The 25480-nt window shown below is 38.0% G+C and overlaps 1 protein-coding gene across 7 annotated transcripts in view; it reads left to right on the top strand.

Annotated features, from left to right (window-relative positions):
- The window catches only part of LOC135086820 (H(+)/Cl(-) exchange transporter 3), a 73613-nt gene that overhangs the window by 25584 nt on the left and 22549 nt on the right, over nt 1-25480 (top strand). For 3 of the 7 annotated variants that reach the window (XM_063981617.1, XM_063981616.1, XM_063981618.1), the window contains exons 3-13: nt 5619-5778; nt 6392-6421; nt 9850-9879; nt 10563-10699; nt 14942-15145; nt 15217-15367; nt 22270-22428; nt 23143-23282; nt 23812-23994; nt 24577-24791; nt 25128-25336. In XM_063981617.1, coding sequence (XP_063837687.1) covers nt 5619-5778; nt 6392-6421; nt 9850-9879; nt 10563-10699; nt 14942-15145; nt 15217-15367; nt 22270-22428; nt 23143-23282; nt 23812-23994; nt 24577-24791; nt 25128-25336 — 1618 coding nt within the window. Of the gene's footprint in view, nt 1-5618; nt 5779-6391; nt 6422-9032; nt 9150-9565; nt 9628-9849; nt 9880-10562; nt 10700-14941; nt 15146-15216; nt 15368-22269; nt 22429-23142; nt 23283-23811; nt 23995-24576; nt 24792-25127; nt 25337-25480 lie in introns of those variants that run through there. The other 4 variants (XM_063981619.1, XM_063981620.1, XM_063981622.1 and 1 more) reach the window with 4 other exon arrangements.

The raw sequence follows: 25480 nt of genomic DNA, 5'->3' as shown, positions 1-25480 counted from the left end.
CCTTAAATCATGGACTTCTTAATAGCTAATAATAAGTCGATAAGTCGTTTATCATAGGGATTTTTTTGGACGCGACGAATTTATTACCTGCCGATATAAATAAATCCCATCAAAAACAATACTTGTCAAAAAAACCAAGTCTCGCAACTCAGTTGTTCTACGGTAAAAAGTTGTGAGATCCATGTAATACCAAGTCCAGGCCAGGAAATCTTTAACGTTTTACATAAATTATTGACTTGGCCATCGCACTAAATAATTTAATTTACACGTGTTTTCATGCGATGGCCAAGTCAATATATTTATGTAAAACGTTAAAGATTTCCTGGCCTGGACTTGGTATTACATGGATCTCACAACTTTTTACCGTAGAACAACTGAGTTGCGAGACTTGGTTTTTTTGACAAGTATTGTTTTTGATGGGATCTCATTTCTTTTTGTATTTTGTAGACAGCAGTTATGTATCTAGAAAACTGGACCGAAATTGAAAAAATTTACTCGACTTGGCGGTTGCACTACCGTGCCCCCAAATCTCATTTCTTTTTGTATTTTGTAAACAGCAGTTATGTATCTAGAAAACTGGACCGAAATTGAAAAATTTTACTCGACTTGGCGGTTGCACTACCGTGCCCCCAAATATTTTAGTTTTTCCTTGATTCATACACCAAACACTACTTATATTCCAAATTTGAAGCTTCTAGGTCTGCTAGAAGTGCCTTAGAATTTTGATGATCGGTGAGTCAGTCAGTGAGTGACAAAATTAAGTAACTTTGACCCGTTATAATTCTTAAACTACTGGTTCAAATTGAATGAAATTTTAAATATACCGTGTCTTTACAATGCCTGCATAGCTAATGAAAATTCAGCCTTCTAGTTTTATCCACAACGAAGTTACAGGCGGTCGAAAATGGCCTGAATTGCTTCGAGAAAAGGATGGTACGGCCGTGCCGCTTTTTTGCTCGACTTGGTGGGGGCACTGCCGTGCCCCCAGATACAACGGAAGGGATAAAAGGGTGGCGGGGCCGTCTAGGGCGGTGGGAGGGGGCCGAGGGGTGTTGCACCGCCCACCGCCCGCTGCATACATTGACAAGTTAGGGGGATATGCGTACGATAATATCCCCTTTCAATTAGTGCCCCTCAATCGACCCCATCACCGCGAGCCCGGATGCAGCAAGGCCTGGCCAGTCTCCTGGCAGGCTCGCTCCGGAGCGGTCGACGTCGCGCGCTCTCGCTGCGTTATAGTGTCTGCTCGGCAGCCGCCTGAGACAGTTTGTTTTGGAGCTCCGTTGCTCCCACGCGTCTCCCATTCGCACCTTTTTTCGTTGGTTAATATTTCCAAATTAACTTGTGAGTGAAAAGTTCGTGACAAAGAAGCGGCGCTGTGCCGCCTTGCTGATGGGCAGCTTTACTCGTAAGCTGATATTCAAGTAAGTGAAAAATAAAAAAAATAACGGTAAAGGTAATAAAGGTTTTCATGGTAATGTGATTGAAATGCTGCAAAGAAGATGGCGAATCGTGTCGAAGAGCGGCTCCGCGGCGGGAAAAGGTAAGCGTTGTTTTATTAGGGCTTTTCCCTAGTTAGTGCTGGCATTTGAACGGTGGACTGTTTTCAGACGCCGCGGGCCGGAGCGGGCGCCCGGGCCCACCTGTTGTCATGGCGTCGCGTTCTCCCGGACAAACAACCATGTGCTCGATCCATACGAAGTCTACGAATTATCCTCTGCTGCTGGCTGGCTGGGTGTATTAATATAAGCTTTATTAGTTATTAAGTAGGTACATAGGTAGTTTTAGAAATAATTTAAGTTTCTATCAGAACTCAACACGAGTCTCAGAAAAATAAATATATTTCTCATGCGTATTATAGCCTCTTTTTTCCCTTTCCTGCTGTGTTTCATAATAAAGATTTTTTCTATATCAAATGTGTTTTATTTCCCTTGGTGTATCAGTTTTTTTATAAACAATTTGAAACTGTCTTCCGTTATATTTTCCATAATAAGTTTTTATACTCAGTTAAATAAGTTGATTTCTTTTGTTTTAATATTAAGATTGGCTGTTTTAATAAATAATTAATTTTCTTTGTATTTTATTAAATTATAATGAGTTATTTTGTATGAGTTTGTCCTTTTATCAGTTTTATAGTTATAATAATTAATGTAGCCATAATAATAAAATAAGTAGTATAATCAGTCCTTTGTTCTATTCTAATGTTAGCATTCTATGTAGAATTGTAGATATTTAAATTGTGTTTAAAAAGGCCGAATTTATATTATTTATTTGATAGTAAGTAAGCTAGCTTTAAGTGTTGTAAATAAAATATTAATATTTGTAATTTTTTATTTTCCCTGTCACCTCCATAAATAAAAAAACACCTTTGTTTTTTTTCCCTTCAACTTTTTTGAAATCCCTTTCAAAGAGAGGATTGTTTACGAATCCTACGACGTTTGACGTATATATTTAATGTGACCTCTTTGTCCTGGCGGGGGGTGGGCGCTCCCCCCGCCCCGCTTGCCTGGATGCGTCCCCCGCTTGCAGCGTATTGATTTGTTGGTTTACTTAGTACTTGCGCATCCAGGACCGGTGCATCCTTGGCCCGGGTCTGTTCGGCTCGCGCTCGGTCTGTGGTTAGTCGTGACAACTCGGGATCTCATCGCCATGTGAGTTGATCTACATCGATCGTTACTCTTAGCCAGAACACAATACACATTAATTACACGCACTCGCGTTTTGGAACTAGCTTATTTCGCCGTACAATATACACAATTTTTATAAAACGCTTTTTTATGCGCAATACTAGGACGATCGTATTTGAAAATCACTTTCGCACCATCTTTACTCACCTTCTCTTCACATTACTGTATCTGGTATGATCCTCTTTCTTGACCCCCGTTTATATCCAGTTCCTACTTACATTCTTTCTCTCTCGATCCTCTTCCTAGATCGTGATGTGCCCGCGATTTCGTGCGCGTGAACATTGTTTGAATACATTGCGTTTTTACACGTTTCATGTATGCTCCGCTCCTATTGATCCTAGCGTGTTATAAATTAATAGCATAACCTTCCTCGATAAATGGACAATATTTTTTAAAAACAAATCCGTACCTAGTTGCTAAAATTGTGCATTGAACACCTTGATTTTGTTTGTAATTAGTTGTACACTCATTATGTTTAAATTGAAACGTTTCTCAGGAAGTGAATTATTGTTAATTCTTATGAGAAATAAAGTTCTTAAACCGTAACAAATCGTAATCTGTTTTGCGTCTTTAATAAATTTGAAAATATTTCAACAAACAATCAAACTATATGTACTTATAATAAAAAAGTAAGAAATAATAATAAATAATAATATTACGATAATAATTTATTAGTATCTTACAATTAACCTAATTTTAATTAGCCTAATTGTACCTTGTGTGTTCCTTTTCTTCTGTTATGTTATTTGTTTGGTGTGCAATAAAGTGTATTTATTATTATTTATTATTATTAACTAGCGGCCCTCCCCGGCTTCGCACGGGTATAATAAGTATTTAACAAAAATGTTTGCAGAAGCAACTTTGGGGATGGTCTAAAGTTGGATGGGTGACCGAAAGTTAAGCAACTTTTACAATAGTCCAAAGTTGGATGGGTGACCGGAAGCTAAATAACCTTCATCATCATCATCATTTCAGACATAGGACGTCCACTGCTGAACATAGGCCTCCCTCAATGATTTCCATGTCCAATGATTTCCATGTGCAATGATTTTCATGTCCAATGATTTCCATGTCCAATGATTTCCATGTGCAATGATTTTCATGTCCAATGATTTCCATGCCCAATGATTTCCATGTCCAATGATTTCCATGTGCAATGATTTCCATGCCCAATGATTTCCATGTCCAATGATTTCCATGCCCAATGATTTCCATGTCCAATGATTTCCATGTGCAATGCTTTCCATGTGCAATGATTTCCATGCCCAATGATTTCCATGTCCAATGATTTCCATGTGCAATGCTTTCCATGTGCAATGATTTTCATGTCCAATGATTTCCATGTCCAATGATTTCCATGTGCAATGATTTCCATGTGCAATGATTTCCATGTCCAATGATTTCCATGTCCAATGATTTCCATGTACAATGATTTCCATGTCCAATGATTTCCATGTCCAATGATTTCCATGCCCAATGATTTCCATGTCCAATTATTTCCATGTGCAATGATTTCTATGCCCAATGTTTTTCATGTCCAATAATTTCCATGCTGTTCGATTGGAAGCGGCTTGCGTCCAGCGTGCAGCGTCTTCCTGCTACCTTTATGATGTCGTCGGTCTATGATAACAAAGTCTCTGATCATGTCAGAGGAACTAGAATAAAAAAAAACCTTGACCGTGATCAAAAGTTGAATGGGTGAACGAAAGTTGGAAGTTAGACAACTTTGGGAATGATCAAAGGTTGGATGTGTGATGTGACCGAGCATTAAGCAAGCTTGAGAGTGGTCAAAACATGGATGGGATGAAATTTCCAAAGGTGACTGACTGACTCACTGACTGACATAGTGATCTATCAACGCACAGCCCAAACCACTGGACGGATCGGGCTGGAATTCGGCATGTAGGTAGATGTTATGATGTCATCCGCTAAGGAAGGATTTTACGAAACCACCCCTAAGGGGGTAAAACGGGATCCACGCGTACGGAGTCGCGGGCGGGCGCTAGTTATAAATAGACCCATCGAGTGGGCATCTTACACGTGGAGGAAAAACGTGGAAATATATTATGTGAAATATTTCCCTTGGTCATCGCATCACGCGTAAACGGCTGAACTGATTTCTCTAGTTAATTCTTTTTTTGTTGTTTGTTATCGTCAAGAGAAGGTTCTTATAAAATAAATTGAGAAAGTTGTGCTTTTTTACGCATACGAAGTCGCGGGCACTGCATTTTTGTTTTACTTATTTTTTCGTACAAAATAATAGCTAAATAACCCATGTAAAAACCTAAGGTAAAAACACCTTAGTTAATAATATCAAATTCATCGTACCGTTACATGTTTTTTACTTTATCAAAATTAATTAATGTTTTCAATAATCTAAGATAACATTGCATAGAACACACTTAGAGACAATAACAGAACATATCATTTTTTTTCGTTCGGCCTGACCATCTCTTACGCCATCAGGCTAGATCGATAAAAAATGTTACGTTCAGTTATTGTCTCTAAATCTGTTCGATGTTATGTAATCTTAGAGGATTGCAAACATTAATTAATTTACAATAAAAAGTTAAGAAACATTTCTTTCAAAAATTTCAAAACGAGCACGTTGTAGATAGGAGAGAGAAAGAAAGACAAGTAAAAATATTTTAACATCCGCGTTTGTTTATATTTAGAAAAAAAATCTTATTACAAACTACACCAACTACACAAAACACAACAACATAGGAAACATCAATTCGTCATAACACAGACAATATTAAGAAACACTCTAATACTCAAATCAACTGGTCTTACATTATGGCAGTTTTACATTAAATACTCGTAGTAGTAACTAGTAACGTGGTGCCTGAATTTTAATACTCAATTGCATTTAAATCATAAAAAAAAACCTCATTTTTGCAACTGGTAACACTGAAGATATTTTACCAGGGTGGTGGGGGTGCGTCAAATGGGCGCAACATACACTCTGAAGATGACATGGTAGATATAACCCCTGGGCTGCAGCAGGCCGCCGAGACAACCCCGACCAACCACGGCACTTTTCAGCTATACGAGCACGGGGGCAGAAATTCTGCTGCCAGCGCTAACTGTAAGTAATTTTGTTTTCTTGACCTCCGCCTGCCTACTTTAAGTGCTACCATCTTTAGGTAAGTACAGTTTGCTTCTTCAGCCAACACATCAGCCTACCACATAATGACGAATTTCATCTGCAATAGATTTTCTTCTTATTTTTTTTACAAGGCTTGAAGATGTTTGTCACTTTGTGATCGGTTGATGTTCTTCTGAAACTGCAGTCATTCAGATCTGCAGCTGACACAATAATTAATAATTATGTCGCTGTATTATACGCCTTTTTCAGTCTTATTTGTAAGAGTGGCTTTCACGATGCTGTAATATCAATACAGTGAAAGTTGCTCGTGTAAAAATTAATGTTATCTAAGTATAAATAAAATTCATTAAAGGATTTTTAAAGTTACTTGTAACTTTTTTGAACGTAGCACTTATTTACTTAGCTAAATATTATTTGCACTATAGCATACATAACACATTGTTAACTTTTGTTAGTGCGCCGTTATTGCTATGAATGACAATATTAAAAATAATTAAGTTTTTTTTTATTCAATATGTATATTTACCCCAACTCTTTCGGTTTAAGTAGCAACAATATTCTATACGTAATCAATTTTTTTTTCTATTTCAAGCGTACATCGCTCAGTACTTCAGTTCTACTGGTAAGATTACATTAGTTGGGCTTCAGATAATTAATTAACCACCATAACGAAAATAACTTTATCGTACATTTAGCATTAGTATTATCATAACCATCAGTTACAGATACTTCCATTCTATTTCTAGAAGTAGAACATAGCTTAAGCAAAATAGCACATAGCGTTTCCTGTAAGGAGTCAAACCGGTGCGAGGTGAAAAGTGAGGACCGTAGCTGTCTATCTATTTAACCCTCATGTATGTTCTACGAGTTTTCGTAGTTTAGGAGTTATGATTAATTTTATATTTATTCTAATTATTTTCAACTTTTTTCTAATTTTTTAAAATCTTTGTTTCAGGTTGACTCTCATAGATTTATTTTTAAACAGAATCGCTATCAATTGTAGTTGTACCGTTACATGTTTTTTACTTTCTTAAAATTAATTAATGTTTGCAATAATCTAAGATAACATTGCATAGAACACACTTAGCGACAATAACAGAACAGATTTTTTTTTTTCGTTCGGCCTGACCATCACTTCACCATCAGGTTATATCGATAAAAAATGTTACGTTCAGTTATTGTCTCTAAACCTGTTCTATGTAATGTAATCTTAGAGGATTGCAAACATTAATTAATTTACAAAAAGTAAAAACATTTCTAATGTCCGATTTATCACTTTAGTGGGGCGAAAGAAACAGTGTCCTTAATAATTTTTTTTAGGGTTACGTACCTCGAAAGGAAAAAACCGAACCCTTTTACTATAAGGATTTAAGGCTTATAGGATCACTTTGTTGTCCGTCTGTACTCTGTTTGTCAGTCTGTCAACTTTGTCACCCTTTTTAGTGTGCCGTATTCCTGACAAGGAACGTCTGTCTGTCTGTCCGTCCGAGGTTTTGCTTGAAAACTATAAAACTATTGGCACTAGAGAGCTGTAATTTTGTGAAGGAATGTATATTAATTACGCCGACAAAGTGGTAGAATAAGTGAGGTAGCAAGCTGATATTCATCATAATATCACACCTATAAGCTGGATACTTCCAGACGATCTACAATCAATTAATTTTGGCATGAAGCAACGTTTTATAGCACACACAAAGGAAACATCACATCTAGTACATAAAATAATATGGACATTTCCCTTGGTCATCGCATCACGCGTAAACGGCTGAATCGATTTCTCGAATTTTTTTGTTGTGTTTGTTATTATTTGTAGTTTCTTATTTTAAAAAATGAGAAAGTTGTGCAGAATCTTAATTTTTTTACGCATACGAAGTCGCGGGCACACTGCTGGACAAAGGCCTCCCCCAATGACTTCCACATCACACGGTTGGCTGGCACGCACGGCTAGTTTTTCATAATTTATTAAGACACATTAAGCAAGTTATTTTTTATAAGTTGAAAATTTTATAATGTTCTACTAAAAGTATATTTTTTAAAATTTTATCTAGCACTAAAGATAGGAAAAGTCAGTATTTTGTCCCACAGCTAAAATATTGATAGCTATTTTTTTTTAAATATGCGAATATTCCAACCCGAAAACATACTAGGTACCTACACATTTAAAGCCTAAGGTCATTTATCATTTTTAAAAATATAAAATGAATGATAACTCATAAACTACGAACATCGTAGAAAATATGCACATGGCGGTTAAATCGACAGGTATGGTTCTCACCTTTCACTTCGCAACTACATGACATCCTACAGGAAACCTCCTGTATAATGCATTACTTATGCCTTCTGTAGGTAGAGCGTATTGAGTAGCGTCCTGCGTTCCCACATCATTGCCCAATACAATCAGCAATAGTAAACAATAGTTATACTGTTCCTAGTCGCAAACACGCTCTGTTCATTCATCATGGAGTTAAATTATTACTGTGATTAATGTGTACCTACTACACCTTCGATCATTATTTATTTAGTTGTATGTAGTATGTCATTAAATAAAATAATATATTTAAGGCAAAATATTAAGGTAGGATAGCTCGTGTTACAAGCAATACAATAGTGCCTCACTGAACTCGACCGTACAGGAGGTACGGTATTTTTAGTGGCAATTAATTGTGTAACATTCTATGAGAAGTACATCAGCAATGTAAAATAACAAGAATATGCTATAATTGTAAACACGAGTATGGGTATATTTGGTCTAGTTAATGAGTTGTGTGCGTTTGGAAAGAATGTACGAATAATATTATAAATTATAACATTCTTCTATAGTATTCACAACATTATTCTCAGAATTGCACCCGTTTTATATTAAAGGTCACATTTTAGGGTTATGCGTGTCTCCCTAATTAGACTTGCAAACCCTAAGGTTGCAAAACTGACCGTATCCCGTAAACATCATGTTTTTAAGGTGATGTAGGTAAATGAGAGGGAGTTAGAAGGACGGATACGGAACCAGTGTACCTACAAGTCCGACTCGCATGCCGGTTTTTCATAATCAATGTATAATAAATAATCTAAAAATCAAGTTTCTTAAAATTAAAGTGTAATTATGTTCTTTTCGGATGAGACCTACTAGGCACACATGAAAAATTCACTTTCATGCTTGTTAAAATATCAATAATAATTGTCATGTAGCAAAGATAAGATTAAAAACATGATTCAATGAATTATTAAAAATTTGTTATCAGTTTGTGTTGACTATTGAAGTAACATACAAGTGTACTAAGTTTTTAGATGATTTATTATCATGATGGTGGAAACCGATAATAGTGAAACTGAACCGTTGGTCAGCGATGTAGGTAAAATATCTTTGTACTATTAAGTTAAGCTTCCATTTCGTAATTACGCGCTACAACTTATTGTTTTATGTGTTTTAACGAGAACGTTCCATTCCATTTTGTATCTACCCACTAAGACTTTCATCACTCATTGTATGTATAGCATAGCATACAAATGAAACGGCGGCACAAAAATAAACAAGTCTAAAGCACGTGACTAGAACCGTAGACGTCACCAGCCACTCATAGCTCCAAGCGCGGTGCACTTTAGCACACTTTAGGCTGCGAAATTTGAAATTATGTACATAAAAGTTATATTTAAATTATTATTAATGTACAGTTTCACACTATTTCACGAATCCTATTTCGTAAGTATATTTTTTTACCCTGTAATAAATTTACCCTAAAACGCAATGGGTGAAATTATTATTTCATACAGGCAACACTTGAGTTGACGTTTGTGCGTCGAAAGTCGATCCTTTTTGCACCATTGATTGAGGTGTCTATTTTCCTTTGTTTTTATTAAATTTAATCCAGACTTCGTGTCTTAACAGTAAATTAGTTTATTAGTGTATAGATTTGACGACGCATTTGATGCTAACTGTGCAATATAATTAGCGTAGTGCATTATTATAGTGAAAAAAAGTCGGAACAATTTGTAGTGATGAAACTGGTTTCTTCGGATCGAATTAGTTGATACATTAGTGAAATATTGTTACAGGGGACGCAGTTATATTTTCCGGAATGCAAGGTTAGTTGAAATGCCAACAACCATTGAAGGTTATCCCCTAGCACCTTGCCATAGCCCGCTTTGTCAGACATCAATATTCATTCTCAACACTATTTTGTGTCGACATAAAAAGTCCCTGAGCATGAGAAATATCTACAAATTCAGTAAATGCTACTCAGTAATCCAATGCCTGATAACTTACACGAAAAGCCACAAAAATACCCAAGTAATTATCAACTTAGGTTTCATTGTTCAGTGTTATCTCTTGCATACTAATCAACTTACCTTCCTCCCTCCCATAAATGAATGTTTCATTTCGATTTTCAGCAGTGTTATGGCCAATCATGTCAAAACTCACGCTGAATGAAACTAATAATACTGATAATCAAGCAAGTCACACTTTGTGTTTTAAAGATGTTCCATATTCACCCATATATTTTCCTAATTGATACGCTTAATGTAATTCGCAGTTACCAAAAACGAGACTTATTTTTAATGTTTAAAGCAGTTTTAGTTGTAATTATAACGATAAGTGTGAAACATTCTTTCATTTTGACCGATTCATCATATACCAGATTATAGCATAAAAATACTAACACACTGGTTGTGGGTAAATATTAACTTACAATTTTATACAAATTCAAATGCGCTTACTTTGGGTTACATCGGACAGTATGTTGTCATTTTGAAAAAATACTTTACAGGAGACGATGACATTCCCGGAATCGGACAGTATGATGACTTTCACACAATTGATTGGCAGCGAGATATTGCTAGAGATCGGATGAGGCATCGATATATTGTTAAAAAGAGGCAGGATTCACTATGGGATTTAATAAAAGTAAGTTAAAACAAGTTAAACCTGACCATGTTTGTTACATCAAAAATGGAGTAAACTATAGTTAAACATGAATGATAGCAAACATGTATAGAAACTACTGTAATGCTGCTAGCGTCATGAATACCAGCAGTGTCATATGATGAATGGGATCATCAATTTGAAGATTTCCTGCTGCGTAACCTGTTTGCTGAACTTGGCAAATAAGTCAAGCCTCAGTCAAGAGGAGAGTTGCAGAGGTGTCAAAGGATAAAGAGTTATACCACAGAATAATAATAAGTACTACGTACAGAAGTTTTTCTTCGCGAAGGTATTCAAAAAAATGTATGCTCAATGTCATCAACAATATGGTGTAATTTAGCTTGTCTTAAGAGTCGAGCACCGTTTTGTTGACATACGTCAGTGATCGGTACTGTCTTGATGCCATAGGGCTGACTGCTACAAGAAGCTACTGTGTCGCCATCTAGCGCACCACACTTGCATTCACTGCTCTTCGCGGCAACGCGCAGCTACATGCGGCCACCAGTTATATAGTGTAAGAGCTAGCACCTAAATATTTTATAACACACATCTTTTTTTTTTTTTTTTTTTTTTTCCCTTATTCTATTGCAATCTGTCTTCTGGAGGACATTTAGCAATATTTCTGTTTATTATTTATCAGTGGAAATTGGGATGCATATCCTGTGACACACATAACTGTGACAATTTATTTCACGTGGGCGAAGCCAAAAAGCTAGTAAGAAATAAAAATTCAATTCAGTAGGTATTTCAAACCAAATTTTATTACATAAACAAACATTATACTAATTTCATTATGGGCCCTTAGTATGTGAAAACTGCAATTGACGATATTTCGCACTGTTTTCAATATCTGCCGTACCATCCTTTTCTCGAAGCAATTCAGGCCATTTTCGACCGCCTGTAACTTCGTTGTGGATAAAACTAGAAGGCTGAATTTTCATTAGCTATGCAGGCATTGTAAAGACACGGTATATTTAAAATTTCATTCAATTTGAACCAGTAGTTTAAGAATTATAATGGGTCAAAGTTACTTAATTTTGTCACTCACTGACTCACTGACTCACTGACTGACTCACCGATCATCAAAATTCTAAGGCACTTCTAGCAGACCTAGAAGCTTCAAATTTGGAATATAAGTAGTGTTTGGTGTATGAATCAAGGAAAAACTAAAATATTTGGGGGCACGGTAGTGCAACCGCCAAGTCGAGTAAAATTTTTCAATTTCGGTCCAGTTTTCTAGATACATAACTGCTGTCTACAAAATACAAAAAGAAATGAGATTTGGGGGCACGGTAGTGCAACCGCCAAGTCGAGTAAAATTTTTCAATTTCAGTCCAGTTTTCTAGATACATAACTGCTGTCTACAAAATACAAAAAGAAATGAGATCCCATCAAAAACAATACTTGTCAAAAAAACCAAGTCTCGCAACTCAGTTGTTCTACGGTAAAAAGTTGTGAGATCCATGTAATACCAAGTCCAGGCCAGGAAATCTTTAACGTTTTACATAAATATATTGACTTGGCCATCGCATGAAAACACGACTAAATTAAATTATTTAGTGCGATGGCCAAGTCAATAACTTATGTAAAACGTTAAAGATTTCCTGGCCTGGACTTGGTATTACATGGATCTCACAACTTTTTACCGTAGAACAACTGAGTTGCGAGACTTGGTTTTTTTGACAAGTATTGTTTTTGATGGGATTATGTATTACAGAACGTATGTGTGATGGGATGATATTTTCGAAAACACGATTAGAAAAAATTTTTCTCGAAAAAAAAAAACATTTACCTCTGGATTTTTTTGTAAAAGTTTAATATGACCGTGTTTTACAATAAAATTCCTATATAATCACAAAGGTATCATGTTTGCCTCTTTGATTTCCTGGCTGTTTTAGATTTCAAAAACCTAAATATATTAATTTATTAACTTTCTGATAAAAATGTGAATGGCTCTTACGATGTCCCCCCCTTAAATCAAAATGTCTTTATTTGGTCTATATGCCCATCATCACTACGTAATAATTATAAAAAAAAAAGTCGCTTTCCTGTCTGTCTGTCCCTATGTATGCTTAGATCTTTAAAACTATGCAACAGATTTTGATACGGTATTTAGGGTTCCGTAGCCAAATGGCAAAAACGGAACCCTTATAGATTCGTCATATAGTCTGTCTGAACATAGAAAGTTTTTGTGCACTTTTTAAAATGAGTTAACCAAGTATATGGCTATTAGACTTGCACACGTCCGTCCGTTTTTTGTAGGATTAATATAATTAAGTAACATTTATTTTTTGCATTCGGCTCTTGGTCTAACCCAAACGAAACACGAACAACTAATGAACTAACAATGAAAAAAGTTGATAAATTAGTAATATGTAAATAATGAATTTGTTTTACGAGCTGTCCCGGCGTACTTCGTACCGCAAATTAATATAAAGTTGAAGTGATTTATAAAATCACAATACTATTTTTTGAAAGTAGTTTGTTGCAATCTATAATGCCTAAGCAACAGTTCTACCTTAATGAAAATGTAATTTAAAAAGTAGTGAGTTCCAAAAAATTACGTAAATGCGCGGCCTTACACCGGTCACCGGTACATTGCAGAAATCATCGCGCTAGAAAAAAAACGTGCTGACAGGAAAAGTTTTTGGCACCTATGTCTAATTGATAGCATTATAAACACAATTTTAAGTGTTTATTAAACTTCTTCATACAAAATTAAATCTTAGATGACTAAGGGTCATTTTCAACAACGTATCGCCTTTTGTGGCATGGAGGTAATAGTGGAGAGGAAATATAGATCTATACAAAAATTCGACAAATTAATGACTAACAGCTGTTTATCTCTTTCTAACTTACCCCTGGTGATGTATAAAAAAAAGAAATAGATAATGTTTGGTCAGTACTCATTCTGGCAACATTTTCATGTGACGTCACTTACTACCTGACTTGTGCCGAGTAGGTACCTACATACAAGATTTAAGAAAACAACATATTTATAGGCAATCAGCTGACAACTACACGCACACACACACACACAAATACCTGTCAGCTGATTGCCTATATTGCGGCCATGTTGTTTTCTTAAATCGTGTATGTATTTATAATGCGTGTAAATGTGTGCGTAATGTACCGAGTACGTTTATTTTAAAGTTACGCCAAGTCCATGAGACATTGATAATATTGATATACGTCAGTGTTTTGCGAGCTGTCATTGCCCTTCGCGCACTGTCATCGGCGAGGCAAGGCGTTTACGTTACGGTGCGGATTGTGTGTGCGTTGCAGTATGGACTTTAGTTGACTGCCTTTATGAGCACTCGAACGACATAAAATAATATGATACATTTATGTAAGGGTATTTTAAGATCACAAAGTTTTCAACTCCGATAGTTGGACGAAAACCAGCGCAAAGACCCTATCCTGTTTGACACCTATAATAATTGACAATAGCTGGCTCGGCGAACTTCGGCAAACTAATGTGTGACGTGAAGTGCCAAATCGCGGAAAATGTCGGAAGAAATAGCTACATGAATTTGCATGAATTATCCTGAGGAATTATCATGAATAACAATAACTACTTATTTACCTCTCAGTGTCTTCAGGCAACTTAAAAAAAGTACATTGTGTGTTTTTATTATTATTTAGGCAGTAAAATACTGCACAGTATTTTTTACACAGTATTTTTTTATTTTTTTCCATAATACAAGAGTACGCGTGCGTGTGTCAATGCTCGCTCGTATCTCGTATGTGACGCCTTGTCGAATCGCCTGTAGGTGGGCTATCGTGCGTGTTTTGTTTTCGATGTGAACTCGCGGAGATGAACAGGCCTGGTTATACAACTTGTAGAGAGTCAAGAAATGCACGCGGTGGAGTGCACGCTGCCTTGCAGTCGCAAATTCCGCGTGCGTCTCTCAAGATTCGGCCAGGTTAAGGCCATGGGCTGGTGGGGGGATTTGGCACCTCTAAGGACCTTGAACTGATTCTCTTCAACATACAGATTGAATGATTGTGAATGCAATACTACCTAGATACATCTCTTCAACTTAATGACATCCCGTTTAAATGTAACCAACATGGTCATCAATATCATGCAATATGCAAGATACTTAGATTCGTTTTATGATACACATGCAGCTATCACAGCTATGAATTGGCGAATGTAAATGTTCGCATAGCTTGAGTGCTGGATCAGAGAGCAGTTTAAATCACGTGATGTGGTTGTAGGGCGCACACGACGCGTGGTCCGGATGGGTGTGCGTGCTGCTCGTGGGTGTCTGCACAGGCGTGGTGGCCGGCGTCATCGACATCGGCGCCTCCTGGATGACGGACCTCAAGTTCGGGATCTGCCCTCAAGCGTTCTGGTTCAACCGGGAGCAGTGCTGCTGGTCTAGCAACGAGACGACGTTCGACCACGGGAACTGCTCGCAGGTTTGTGGTGCACCGGAGGCGCAGGCGGGCGGCGGTTGAGAATGGTATAGTGAAGTTTGTTTATGTCCTAGTGGATGACCTGGGCGCAAGTGTTCGGGGAGTCGCGCGACGGCGCGGGCGCGTATATCATCAGCTACCTGTTCTACATAGTGTGGGCGCTGATCTTCGCGGCGCTTTCGGCGTCGCTCGTGCGAATGTTCGCGCCCTACGCGTGCGGATCGGGTAAGTCGGACACTACACACTCACCACCCTCACTAATCATAATACACGTACCTTTTGGCGTTGTGCGATTGGCTGTTAAACCACAGGTCCACTTAGCTAAGTTACTAGTTTAAGGTTAAAAGTGTTTTAAGGGATTTTTATGCTGGATAAGCGAAGTTGTTTTTAGTATTTTAAGCTGTTAGCTATTATTAATAATTTACGCGTCCTAAAATAAAACATTATACAAAAATTATAAAAAAAACTTTCAAATAATATTTAAATCAAACTTATAACATCCCGTCGTTTTTTCTTCGGGGGATAGAAAATTACAAATAAAATAAACTACATTATATTTTCTTGGAAAACACAAAAAAATAAAACATTTGTTCACTGATACTGCAATAAAATATTAAAACGTGGAAGTGACTCTCTTTAACAGATTAATGGAAAAAAAATTAGTAACCCGTTGTACAAGATTACTATAATACAGGAAATGGAAATGAAGAATGGAAACAAGCTGAGTAATAATAACATTTGATGCCACCAAAATATAGTATTTATCTTTTTGAAGTAAGGTAAGTTTGTGGGCTCCAGTAAGTAATCTTGTCATGGTAATTTTGTAGTGTAATTAATTTGTAGCATACAAAAACAAACCATTTACTTAAGTATTTTCTTTCATGGAAAATATTTTTAACCTTCTTCATATAATTTGTATAATTTTATTTATTAAATTATTTATGCATTGTTTTGTCTTTTTTCATCCCAGTTTACATTTCGTTAACAAGTGACTAAGCATTCCTTAGGTAAAGGGTGTTCTTATTTAATTACTGACAAATTAATTTGTACTGGTATGGTATGAGGATACGGTAATGGTTTAGTCAATTAATATCTTGTGTGTGTGTGTAAATGAGGCCTCAGTTCTAGCAATTGATAATGTATTTTTATTTTACAGCAAATCGAGTTATTCGTTGTGTGAGCCGTATCCCATCAAAAATATTTATTAAAGTTGCGCCAGATCGTCTAAGACGTGTCTGGACGAAATAATCATAATGTTCTCCGATTCTGATGAATTCAGACCTAATGTTAATCAAAATTAAATAGGTGTTATCATGTTATGATTGAATGTTTGTTGTTTGCTATTTTAAGTCTTATTTTAAAAAGAGAAAAAAAGAATGTGTTAGGTTAGTGCTTGTGCATGTTTGTGAATTGCGTTAACAAAAGAAAAAAGATGACAAAAAATATATACAAGCTGTCCCAAAATTAGCACGTCACACTGAACTCGAGGTAGCTGAACAAGCCTAATAATGTCAATAGAAAAGTTTCATATGATTTGAGATATGGCCAATAGACAATTTGACACCATTCCCCAAAAATTCGAAAACATAACTTTTCTTAAAGGACACTTCATTCTGGTCTTAAAAATTTAATTATTTTTAAATTACCTGTAAATTACGATTTTTGGTCGCATTTTAATTGAAAAAAGTAGTTTCATTGAGTTGACAAAATAGTGACGTCACTTGCTTGTAGTGCCATACAAAATCTATGGGAGAGTTTCGTTTTGACAGTTTTAAAAAGTACGTCAATTGATTGGTGGTGTCAACACGTCTATTTTAGTCATTGATGTCCATAGAAAAGGTTTTTTTTATTTTTTTTTTATTTGGTTGATGAGTTTTGAAATAATATGAACTACCTATATTAGTTATTTTTAAAAATGGACTCTATAGACTCGTTTAATGCGACCCAAGCATATAAGTATAGGTCTGGTGTCAGTTTGACGTGCTAGTTTTGGGACACCCTTTATGTATGTGTGTGTGTATGTGTATGTGTGTGTGTGTGTGTATTTGAGTGAGTATTTATGAAACAAAACTTTGTTTCAATACGTAATAGTCCAGTCCTTTGCTACAAAATAATAGTTTTACCTGGAAAGTTTTCCGGGAGTAATGAAAATTGGTATTTATATAGATTTCGATGTGCTCTTTACGAATTTCAACTTTGCGACCTCATATTGCTACCGCTCGCGCCGGCATATTGGAAATTTGTTGCCTAATAGCAGTTTTTTTTAAATATTTCCTTTCCAGGTAAAACTACCAAATGACTGGACTATAAATTAATGTACTTGAAGAAGAACAAAATTGTGGCAGGTTAATGTAGTTGTTAGTAACTGACCAAAGGTCAAATGAAAATGAATGTAGGTAATAGTTTCTTAACATCTTGTGAGTAAAATTATCATAATAGTAGTAATCATTGTGTTTCTATAGTTTAGGTTACGTTAGTGATAAATTGGTGTGATATTAACGAGGATTTTTATTTATTACGCTTTTTAACTGATTTCCAAAAAGAAGGTTCTTAGATTTAACTATGAGTAGTTTTGCTTAGTGTTGTTTATACTAATGATATTTTATCTTTCTTTTTCTTGGTAACCGGTAATGACGATTTTTCCTTATTTCAGCTACGCAGCAGCAGGAAGTCAACCCTCTACAGGCCATGTTCATGTATTTTGAGGATGAACCCATGGCTGAAGGATTCAGGGGCGTTAACCGATCGTATAGATATTAATCAAGCTTTATTTCATTATATTAATATTAATCAAGTAGTTGGTGGCAGTCACAGAGTGGAGGTGACAGTAAATTCAATTGCGCGTTTGTAGCACTAAGCGTGCTCCATCATTTAGATGGTACGGTCTATGCCAATAGTGTATCACTAGATAGTCCCAGGCATTGGGATAAACGTCAAAATGAATGCTAACTTAAGGTTTAATTACCTTTATGCTAACCCCCTTACTAATATATTACCTACTTTTTTCAATCTTGTGCTATAATTCCTCTAATTCTTTTTCTTTATATTTCGATTTGATTTTGTCAGTAAAAATAACCTTTGTCCTAATTTATTGTCATCTCCATAATGTGTTAGTTATTGTATGTGGTTACTATATGTATTATTATATTAATGAATACTATACTATGTATTAATAAGTACTATACTATATATCAATAATTATTACTATGCTATATATCTTATTATCTAACTGTAATTTTAGTAAAAAAAAAGAGATGTAGCGGTTCTATATAATATACATAAATCGTATTTATCTCTCTTCTAATGCATAGTAGCAATTTAGCTAAAACGTTGTTGACGTATCATTTTGCAGTAATACTGCTGTCTTAATAACATAAAATATTCATACGCAAAATGGCACAACTATCATCATGACCGCACAACTTGAGAAAATTATGATTAAACTTTTTTGTATGTTTGTCCTAAAAGCTAACGGAAAAACCATACAAAATAAGTAATAGCCGAGGCTTTTATTTATGCACTTCTTGATTAGTTGTGCATTTTGTGGCTTATCGAGAAAATAAGTGTCTGTGGTAGTGTTGTTTGTATTGTGTAACAAAATAAATTATAAATTATAGGTAAGTGTCAGAATGTATTCGTTTTTAGTGAGTAGTCTTCGTGACATTAAAGCACTTTATTGTCTATTGAATTTATTGAAGTTATACAGGGTGTTAGGTAAATGGGTATATGAGCCGACACTAGCCTATGTTAACATGGTCATATAAATGGTATGGTGAAGTCAGAAAATTGATATCTTCATTTTAATTATTTTATTTTTCATACAAATCGGATTTTATAAAATTAATTTTGTATGAAAATTAAAAAAAATAAAATGATGATATCAAATTTCTGACTGGGCTAGTGTCGGCTCATATACCCATTTACCTAACACCCTGTATATGACCTGTTTATACCTGATGTTTCTTTCACAGCAACTTGACGCGTTATTTACTATAATACTAATAAAATAAATGATAATTCTATTCGAGCACAGCTATTCTATATAAATCACTTGTGTATTGTAAAGGTAACAAGGTGGAGGTAAAGGTAATGGTTTTTCTTACAGAGACGCAATGGATCGCCCTGAAGTGCGCTACAGATACGTTAGGATGAAAAGCATAAAGGTGAGACTGCCGGGAGAGAAGCTGTGGCCCCGCGTCGTGACGATCTTCAACGGTAGCGTCTCTTTTTACTTAGTGTAGGCACACACTAGACACGCGACAGCGACAGCTCGGTGACTACACGCATGTTCTAGACAATTTCATATTAGCTTGTCGTCGCGTCTAAGTCGCCGAGCTGTCGCTGTCGCGCGTTGCCTAGTGTGCGCCTACGCTTAAAGTGGAAGATTTTTTCAACATATTTTCTGTTGCTACATATTGTTGTTCTTTGCAGAGGCATATCTCGTCGATCCCGTCGAGTTCGACGAGCCCGTCGAGCCCGTTGAGCCCGTCAAGCCCGTCGAGCCCGTCAAGCCCGTCGAGCCCGTCAAGCCCGTCGAGCCCGTCAAGCTCGTCGAGCCGCCATACCGTATTCGCCTGGTCAGCCAGCCGGGCGAGCGGACATGGCGGCGATATAAGATTTATTATTAAAAAGGGTAAGCCTTTGATATTTTAAGATTTTGCAATGACATGTTCGACTGTATCGATCTAAGCTCCTAAATAAAATAAAGAGAAAAAAAAAAAAAAAAAAGATTTTGCAATACATTTTCTATTACTCCTTTTATTTATTGTATGCTATACTAATATTATAAAGCTGAAGAGTTTGTTTGTTTGGTTGATAAATCTCAGGAACTATTAGTTTTTTTTTTGTGTCGGATAGCCCATTTTGTTTATTGGAATGCTATAGACTTTAACATCACGATACGACCAATAGGAGCAGAGAATTAATGAAAGTTGTTGCGTAAACGGAAAAAAATATTCAAACGATCTTTAGATACGCGTATGAAGTCGTGGGCACAGTTAGGTAGTATTTTTTATAATGGTAAATTGATAATACTTTAAATAATTTTAATGGACCTACCATTTACAGTCGCAGGCCTCATTCTAAGGAAGAGGCCTATGAAACAGAAACTTATTGTAATTTTTTTTTGCAGACCATACATCTGAAGCGTAGCAGAATGGTCCCTTTCCATTGCAGCAGCTTCAACCGAGTTTTATTTGGTTTTCATGATTGTGTTCTTTGTGTTGACGAGTAGGTCAAGTTATTGTAACTCTTCGGCCCTGGCATACGTAGTAGTCATGTATTATTCACGTTAGTAAGCCAAAAGCAATTAATGTCAAAGTTTAGTTGCAAATTAAAGCAGTGATAATTAAAGCGTTTTACTATCCCAGTGGTTCTCCAGATTACTTTAAAATTTGGCAGGAAATATTCGTTCATGTTCTTACATTATGTCCATGTTCCAGAATGTCTCGACGCATTTATGAAAGACCGATATGGCCTTAATCAATATACGAAAGGGTGTAAACGTTGAATTTTCTCTGGTGTCGAGATAGTCACCCCACAATCAGATTAAAATGGTACTGTCACTTACTACAACAACGGCGTTGCTGATAGTAAAATAAAATGATCGATTTATTTGTTTCAAGTTGGTTTGTTTTGTTATTTTAGTTATAAGCATAAGCGAAGGCATTTAAATAACATAGATTGTTATATTGTTTGTGGGTTTGTTATTTTCGTACTTTAATATTAGTACGATGCTAGGTTCTACAGGGTGTTAGGTAAATGGGTATATGAGCCGACACTAGCCCATGTTAACATGGTCATATAAATGGTATGGTGAAGTCAGAAAATTGATATCTTCATTTTAATTATTTTATTTTTCATACAAATCGGATTTTATAAAATTTATTTTGTATGAAAATTAAAAAAAATAAAATGATGATATCAAATTTCTGACTTCACCATACCATTTATATGCCCGTGTTAACATGGGCTAGTGTCGACTCATATACCCATTTACCTAACACCCTGTATAGTTATAAGCAAAGCGAATGTGTTTTTCTATACTGTTAGTATTAGTAGTTGATTAGCTATAGCTTTTAGTATTTGATTAAACTGCATCGTAGCAATCACCATTTCATTTCCTCATTTGGCCAAGGGCGGGTCCTTTGGTTTGTCGTCAGGTCTGCCGCTGGTAATAAGGTAATATGTTATCAGGGAACTTTTTATGGGGAGAATCACCCATTTGGCCCGGTCTCCGTCAAAGCGGAGGCGAGCGGAGAGGAGAGGTGGTAACTGGTATGGCATCAATTTGCAGAGGAGATGTTCGTGGAACAGCGGTGTAACGGGTGGGATGCCCAGCGCCCAGCCAGGGCGGGGTGGGGTTGGCAGATTCCTGAGGGTCTTGTCGAGGGGTGGGCGCCGGGCATACGCTTCGAATGGTAAGACATCGTCGAGCTCCGCTTGAGTGCTGGCCGCGGGAGCTCCGCACAGGGAGATGTGGCAATAACTGTTGGGCTAAATCCTCTCCTCTCCGCTCTCCTCCGCACTGGCGGAGACCGGGCCTCGGTCGTTATTGCCACATGTCTGCGTAGCGTCGGCGGGCAGTATTCGAGCGGAGAGGTGTCGCGGTGTTCCGGGCGTATGTCTGGCGGAGCCTCCACGCCCTACCTGGGTCTCGGGGGCTCTGGAGCAGCTGTGTCCGGGACTTGACCCACCGCTCTGGCAGAGACATCTCACCCGCTGCGTTGCTTTCCCCGTTAGTTTTAAGGTTGATTAGAGATTAGATTTAGAATCACCCACCATAAGAAGATAGATTGTAAGTTAGGACCTTGTAATTAAAATGTGTTCACACTAAACCGTTGTTGTCATTTGATCATAAAATGTAACAATACAAATACCTGTGGTTTAACAGCTGTGTACGTACACCCACCGTCCACCGCCCATTTCATACTGTACATTTTCCATTGTTTATTGATAGTGCATAAGTTTGCATTGAGGGTTAAAAGTTCGCATTCCACCTTAATGCAGTCCTGTGCACTAATATCATAGTACTGACTAACTTTATTTTAATATTAACATGGTAAAGTAGATTGCTTTGCGTTGTCAGGTAAGGTAAAATGGGTTTTAAGGTAAGGTTATTCTCACAGGTATCCCTGAGATCAAGACCATCCTGAGCGGGTTCATCATCCGCGGGTACCTGGGCAAGTGGACGCTGATCATCAAGGTCGTCGGGCTCATCCTGTCCGTGTCCTCCGGCCTCTCCCTGGGCAAGGAGGGGCCTATGGTCCATATTGCTAGCTGTCTAGGTGAGTCTTTCTAGCTTTGCTGCTTTTTACAAACTCTTTATAATGTACTTCGTTTTATGCTAAAGCCTGGTTCGTGAGCACGTAGAATTTTGTCCAATGACCCCAAGCTACCCATCCTTATCGCTCGCCCGTAATTCTGTTGCTGTCGCGCTCGCACACTCACTGCGGGCGCCCGTCGCACAGTCGCGACAGCAATTTAATTACGCGCGAGCGATAAGGATGGGTAGCTAGGGGTCATTGGACAAAATTCTACGTGCTCACGGACCAGGCTTTACTCAATTTGGCACCTAACAGTGCCATCTACCATCATCGCTACGAGTCGATCAAGTTCTACCAAGGAAACGTAAGTGAGTTCTGTACTGTTGCCAAAATTTTTATTATGGTATTCTTACATTATGTATATTTTCCTTGAATTGTTCGTTAGTGGTTCCTCCCGTTTTGAATGATGCAGCATTAGCCCCAGAACAGACGGTGAAACGCGATTACAACGAAACTGCAACTGCTTGTTACTTTTGAGTTGCATCTAAGTTTCTGCCATAGCGTCCGTTGAGAGACCACACATGACGCGACCAGTTTGAAACTTTCATTTTCAGTTTCATTCATCAGAATCATCAGAAAGTTGCAGTTTCGTTGCAGTTGCGTTTCACCGTCTGTTCTGGGCCTTAGTGTAAGTTGCCAACAAAGCCGCAGTACTGACAGGCAGTGTTTCCCCAGGGAATATCTTGTCGTACCTGTTTCCGAAATACGGCCGCAACGAAGCCAAGAAGCGTGAGATCTTGTCGGCAGCCGCCGCGGCCGGAGTCTCAGTCGCCTTCGGAGCGCCCATCGGAGGAGTCCTCTTCAGCTTAGAGGAGGTAAGTCACATTCAGTTCACCTCTCATTGGAAGTAGAGAAACCATAAGGCCTCAGCCTCGAGTTTAGCGGGCAGCGGGGCGGGAGCGGCGGCGGCGCGGGAGCGGCAGGATCTTATGCGTAAAATCAAATAGACCGGTTCTCGAAAACAGCGGGGCGGGAGCGGGCAACGAGCGGGCAGCGGCGCTTGAGCGGGCAACGAGCGGGCAGCGCACTCCTTCTTTTGCCCACAATAAATCGAGCGTTAGAAATAATTTGAATCGAAATAAAATTGTCGCCGTTGTTCAGACATTTCGTTTGCGAATAAAAACAAATATCTCGACAACACAACCCCGAACACAACACTTCGCCGCTAAAGCGCCGCGCGAGCTGCCCGCTGGTTTCGAGAACGGGTCTGCGTTGCCCGCCCCGCTCCCGCGCCGCCGCCGCTCCCCGCGGCCCCGCTGCCCGCTAAACTCGAGGCTGAGGCCTAAGTAACAGTTCTGCATTTTATTGACGCTTCGTGATTTTAACTGAATCCTGTATTTTTAGGTATCGTACTACTTCCCTTTGAAGACACTATGGCGTTCGTTTTTCTGCGCTCTGATAGCCGCGTTCATCCTGCGGTCAATCAACCCGTTTGGCAACGAACACTCCGTCCTGTTCTTCGTGGAGTACAACAAACCGTGGATATTCTTCGAACTTATTCCGTTTGTGGGGTTGGGGATAATAGGGGTAAGTGCTTTACAATCTTAGCTATTTAAAGTCTGTTCGCCGAGAGTTGATAAATATTATGAAATGTTTTGCAATAGCGACTGTCGCTTAATTATCGCATTCTGTATGGCGGGCGTCGTTTGTCACAACGCGCACTGAGTACCATGGTACGAGCCACGCAGCTGTCGTCAAGCGCCCCAGCCGGCGGGTCGCAATGTGTGAAACGGAATAGATTTATTTTACATAAGACCGAAATGAATGGTATGACAGTGGGTAGGGCTTTGCCCAACATTGGGATACACTATAAGCCACTTGATAATAATGAAATACTTTTTATCCAACACATGGACGCCACGTGTTTGATCCGTATCCCCACGAATGCCCTAACCGGAATAATTCCCGTAAATTCAAAAGAGATAATAATGATAATCTACCAACTTTTTCATTATATCGACAAAAATAATTAGCGGGCCGCAATTTATAATGAGTTTAGAACCTCTGATATTTAATTTTTTTTATTAACTCTCGGCGAACAGACTATAGAAAATCTTTTCTGTTTTCGGACGGTGTATTGACTTATGAACTGTGTATTTTCCCAACCAGGGGTGTATAGCCACCATATTTATAAAAGCGAACATATGGTGGTGTCGGTACCGCAAGTACTCGAAGCTTGGTCAGTACCCGGTCACGGAGGTTCTGGTGGTGACCCTGGTCACAGCGGTGGTGGCCTATCCCAACCCGTATACACGCATGAACACCAGCCAGCTGATCTATCTGCTTTTCAACCAGTGCGGGATATCCAATTCGGATCCTCTATGGTGAGTCAAGAATCTTTTAGCTTAAGGCCCGGTTTCTACCAAAGAGAGAGGAGACTAATGCCGGCTGCAGACCAAGAGCTAAGCTAAGTTAGTTTCGTTTAGCTCGCATAGCTGACGCAGTTTCCCATAGAATTGGCATAGTTTTCAGTCTACACACGACTATGGGAAACTGCGTCAGCTATGCGAGCTAAACGAAACTAACTTAGCTTAGCTCTTGGTCTGCAACCGGTATAAAGATGTGAGCTCTCCGCTTTGGTATTAACCGGACCTTAACCTTGACTGTCTTATCATTTTTTATGAAGGTCACGTGTATCTGACTGTCAATATTTTGTGCAGTGACTACGATCGGAACTTCACGGACGTGAGTTCAGCAATAACTCGAGCTCCAGCCAAGCCCGGGGTGTACAACGCGATAGGACTGCTGTTTCTGGCGCTGGTGCTCAAACTCGTGATGACAGTGTTCACCTTCGGCATCAAAGTACCGTGCGGCCTGTTCATCCCGAGCCTGGCCCTCGGGGCCATAGCGGGCAGGATAGTGGGAATAGGTCAGTATCAGTACCTGTACAGCTTACAGCAGTGAATCACAGTTACGGTCCGGTATCTGGTGCCGCTTCAACTTGTGCATCGCTGGAAAAATCTATAAAATCAAAATCAAAAATATTTATTCAGTTTAGACCACAAGTGGCACT

The sequence above is a fragment of the Ostrinia nubilalis genome, chromosome Z (assembly GCF_963855985.1).
Source record: "Ostrinia nubilalis chromosome Z, ilOstNubi1.1, whole genome shotgun sequence".
NCBI lineage: Eukaryota > Metazoa > Arthropoda > Insecta > Lepidoptera > Crambidae > Ostrinia > Ostrinia nubilalis.
Note: the sequence above shows the minus strand (reverse complement) of the source record. Positions and strands in the feature narration are given on the sequence as shown.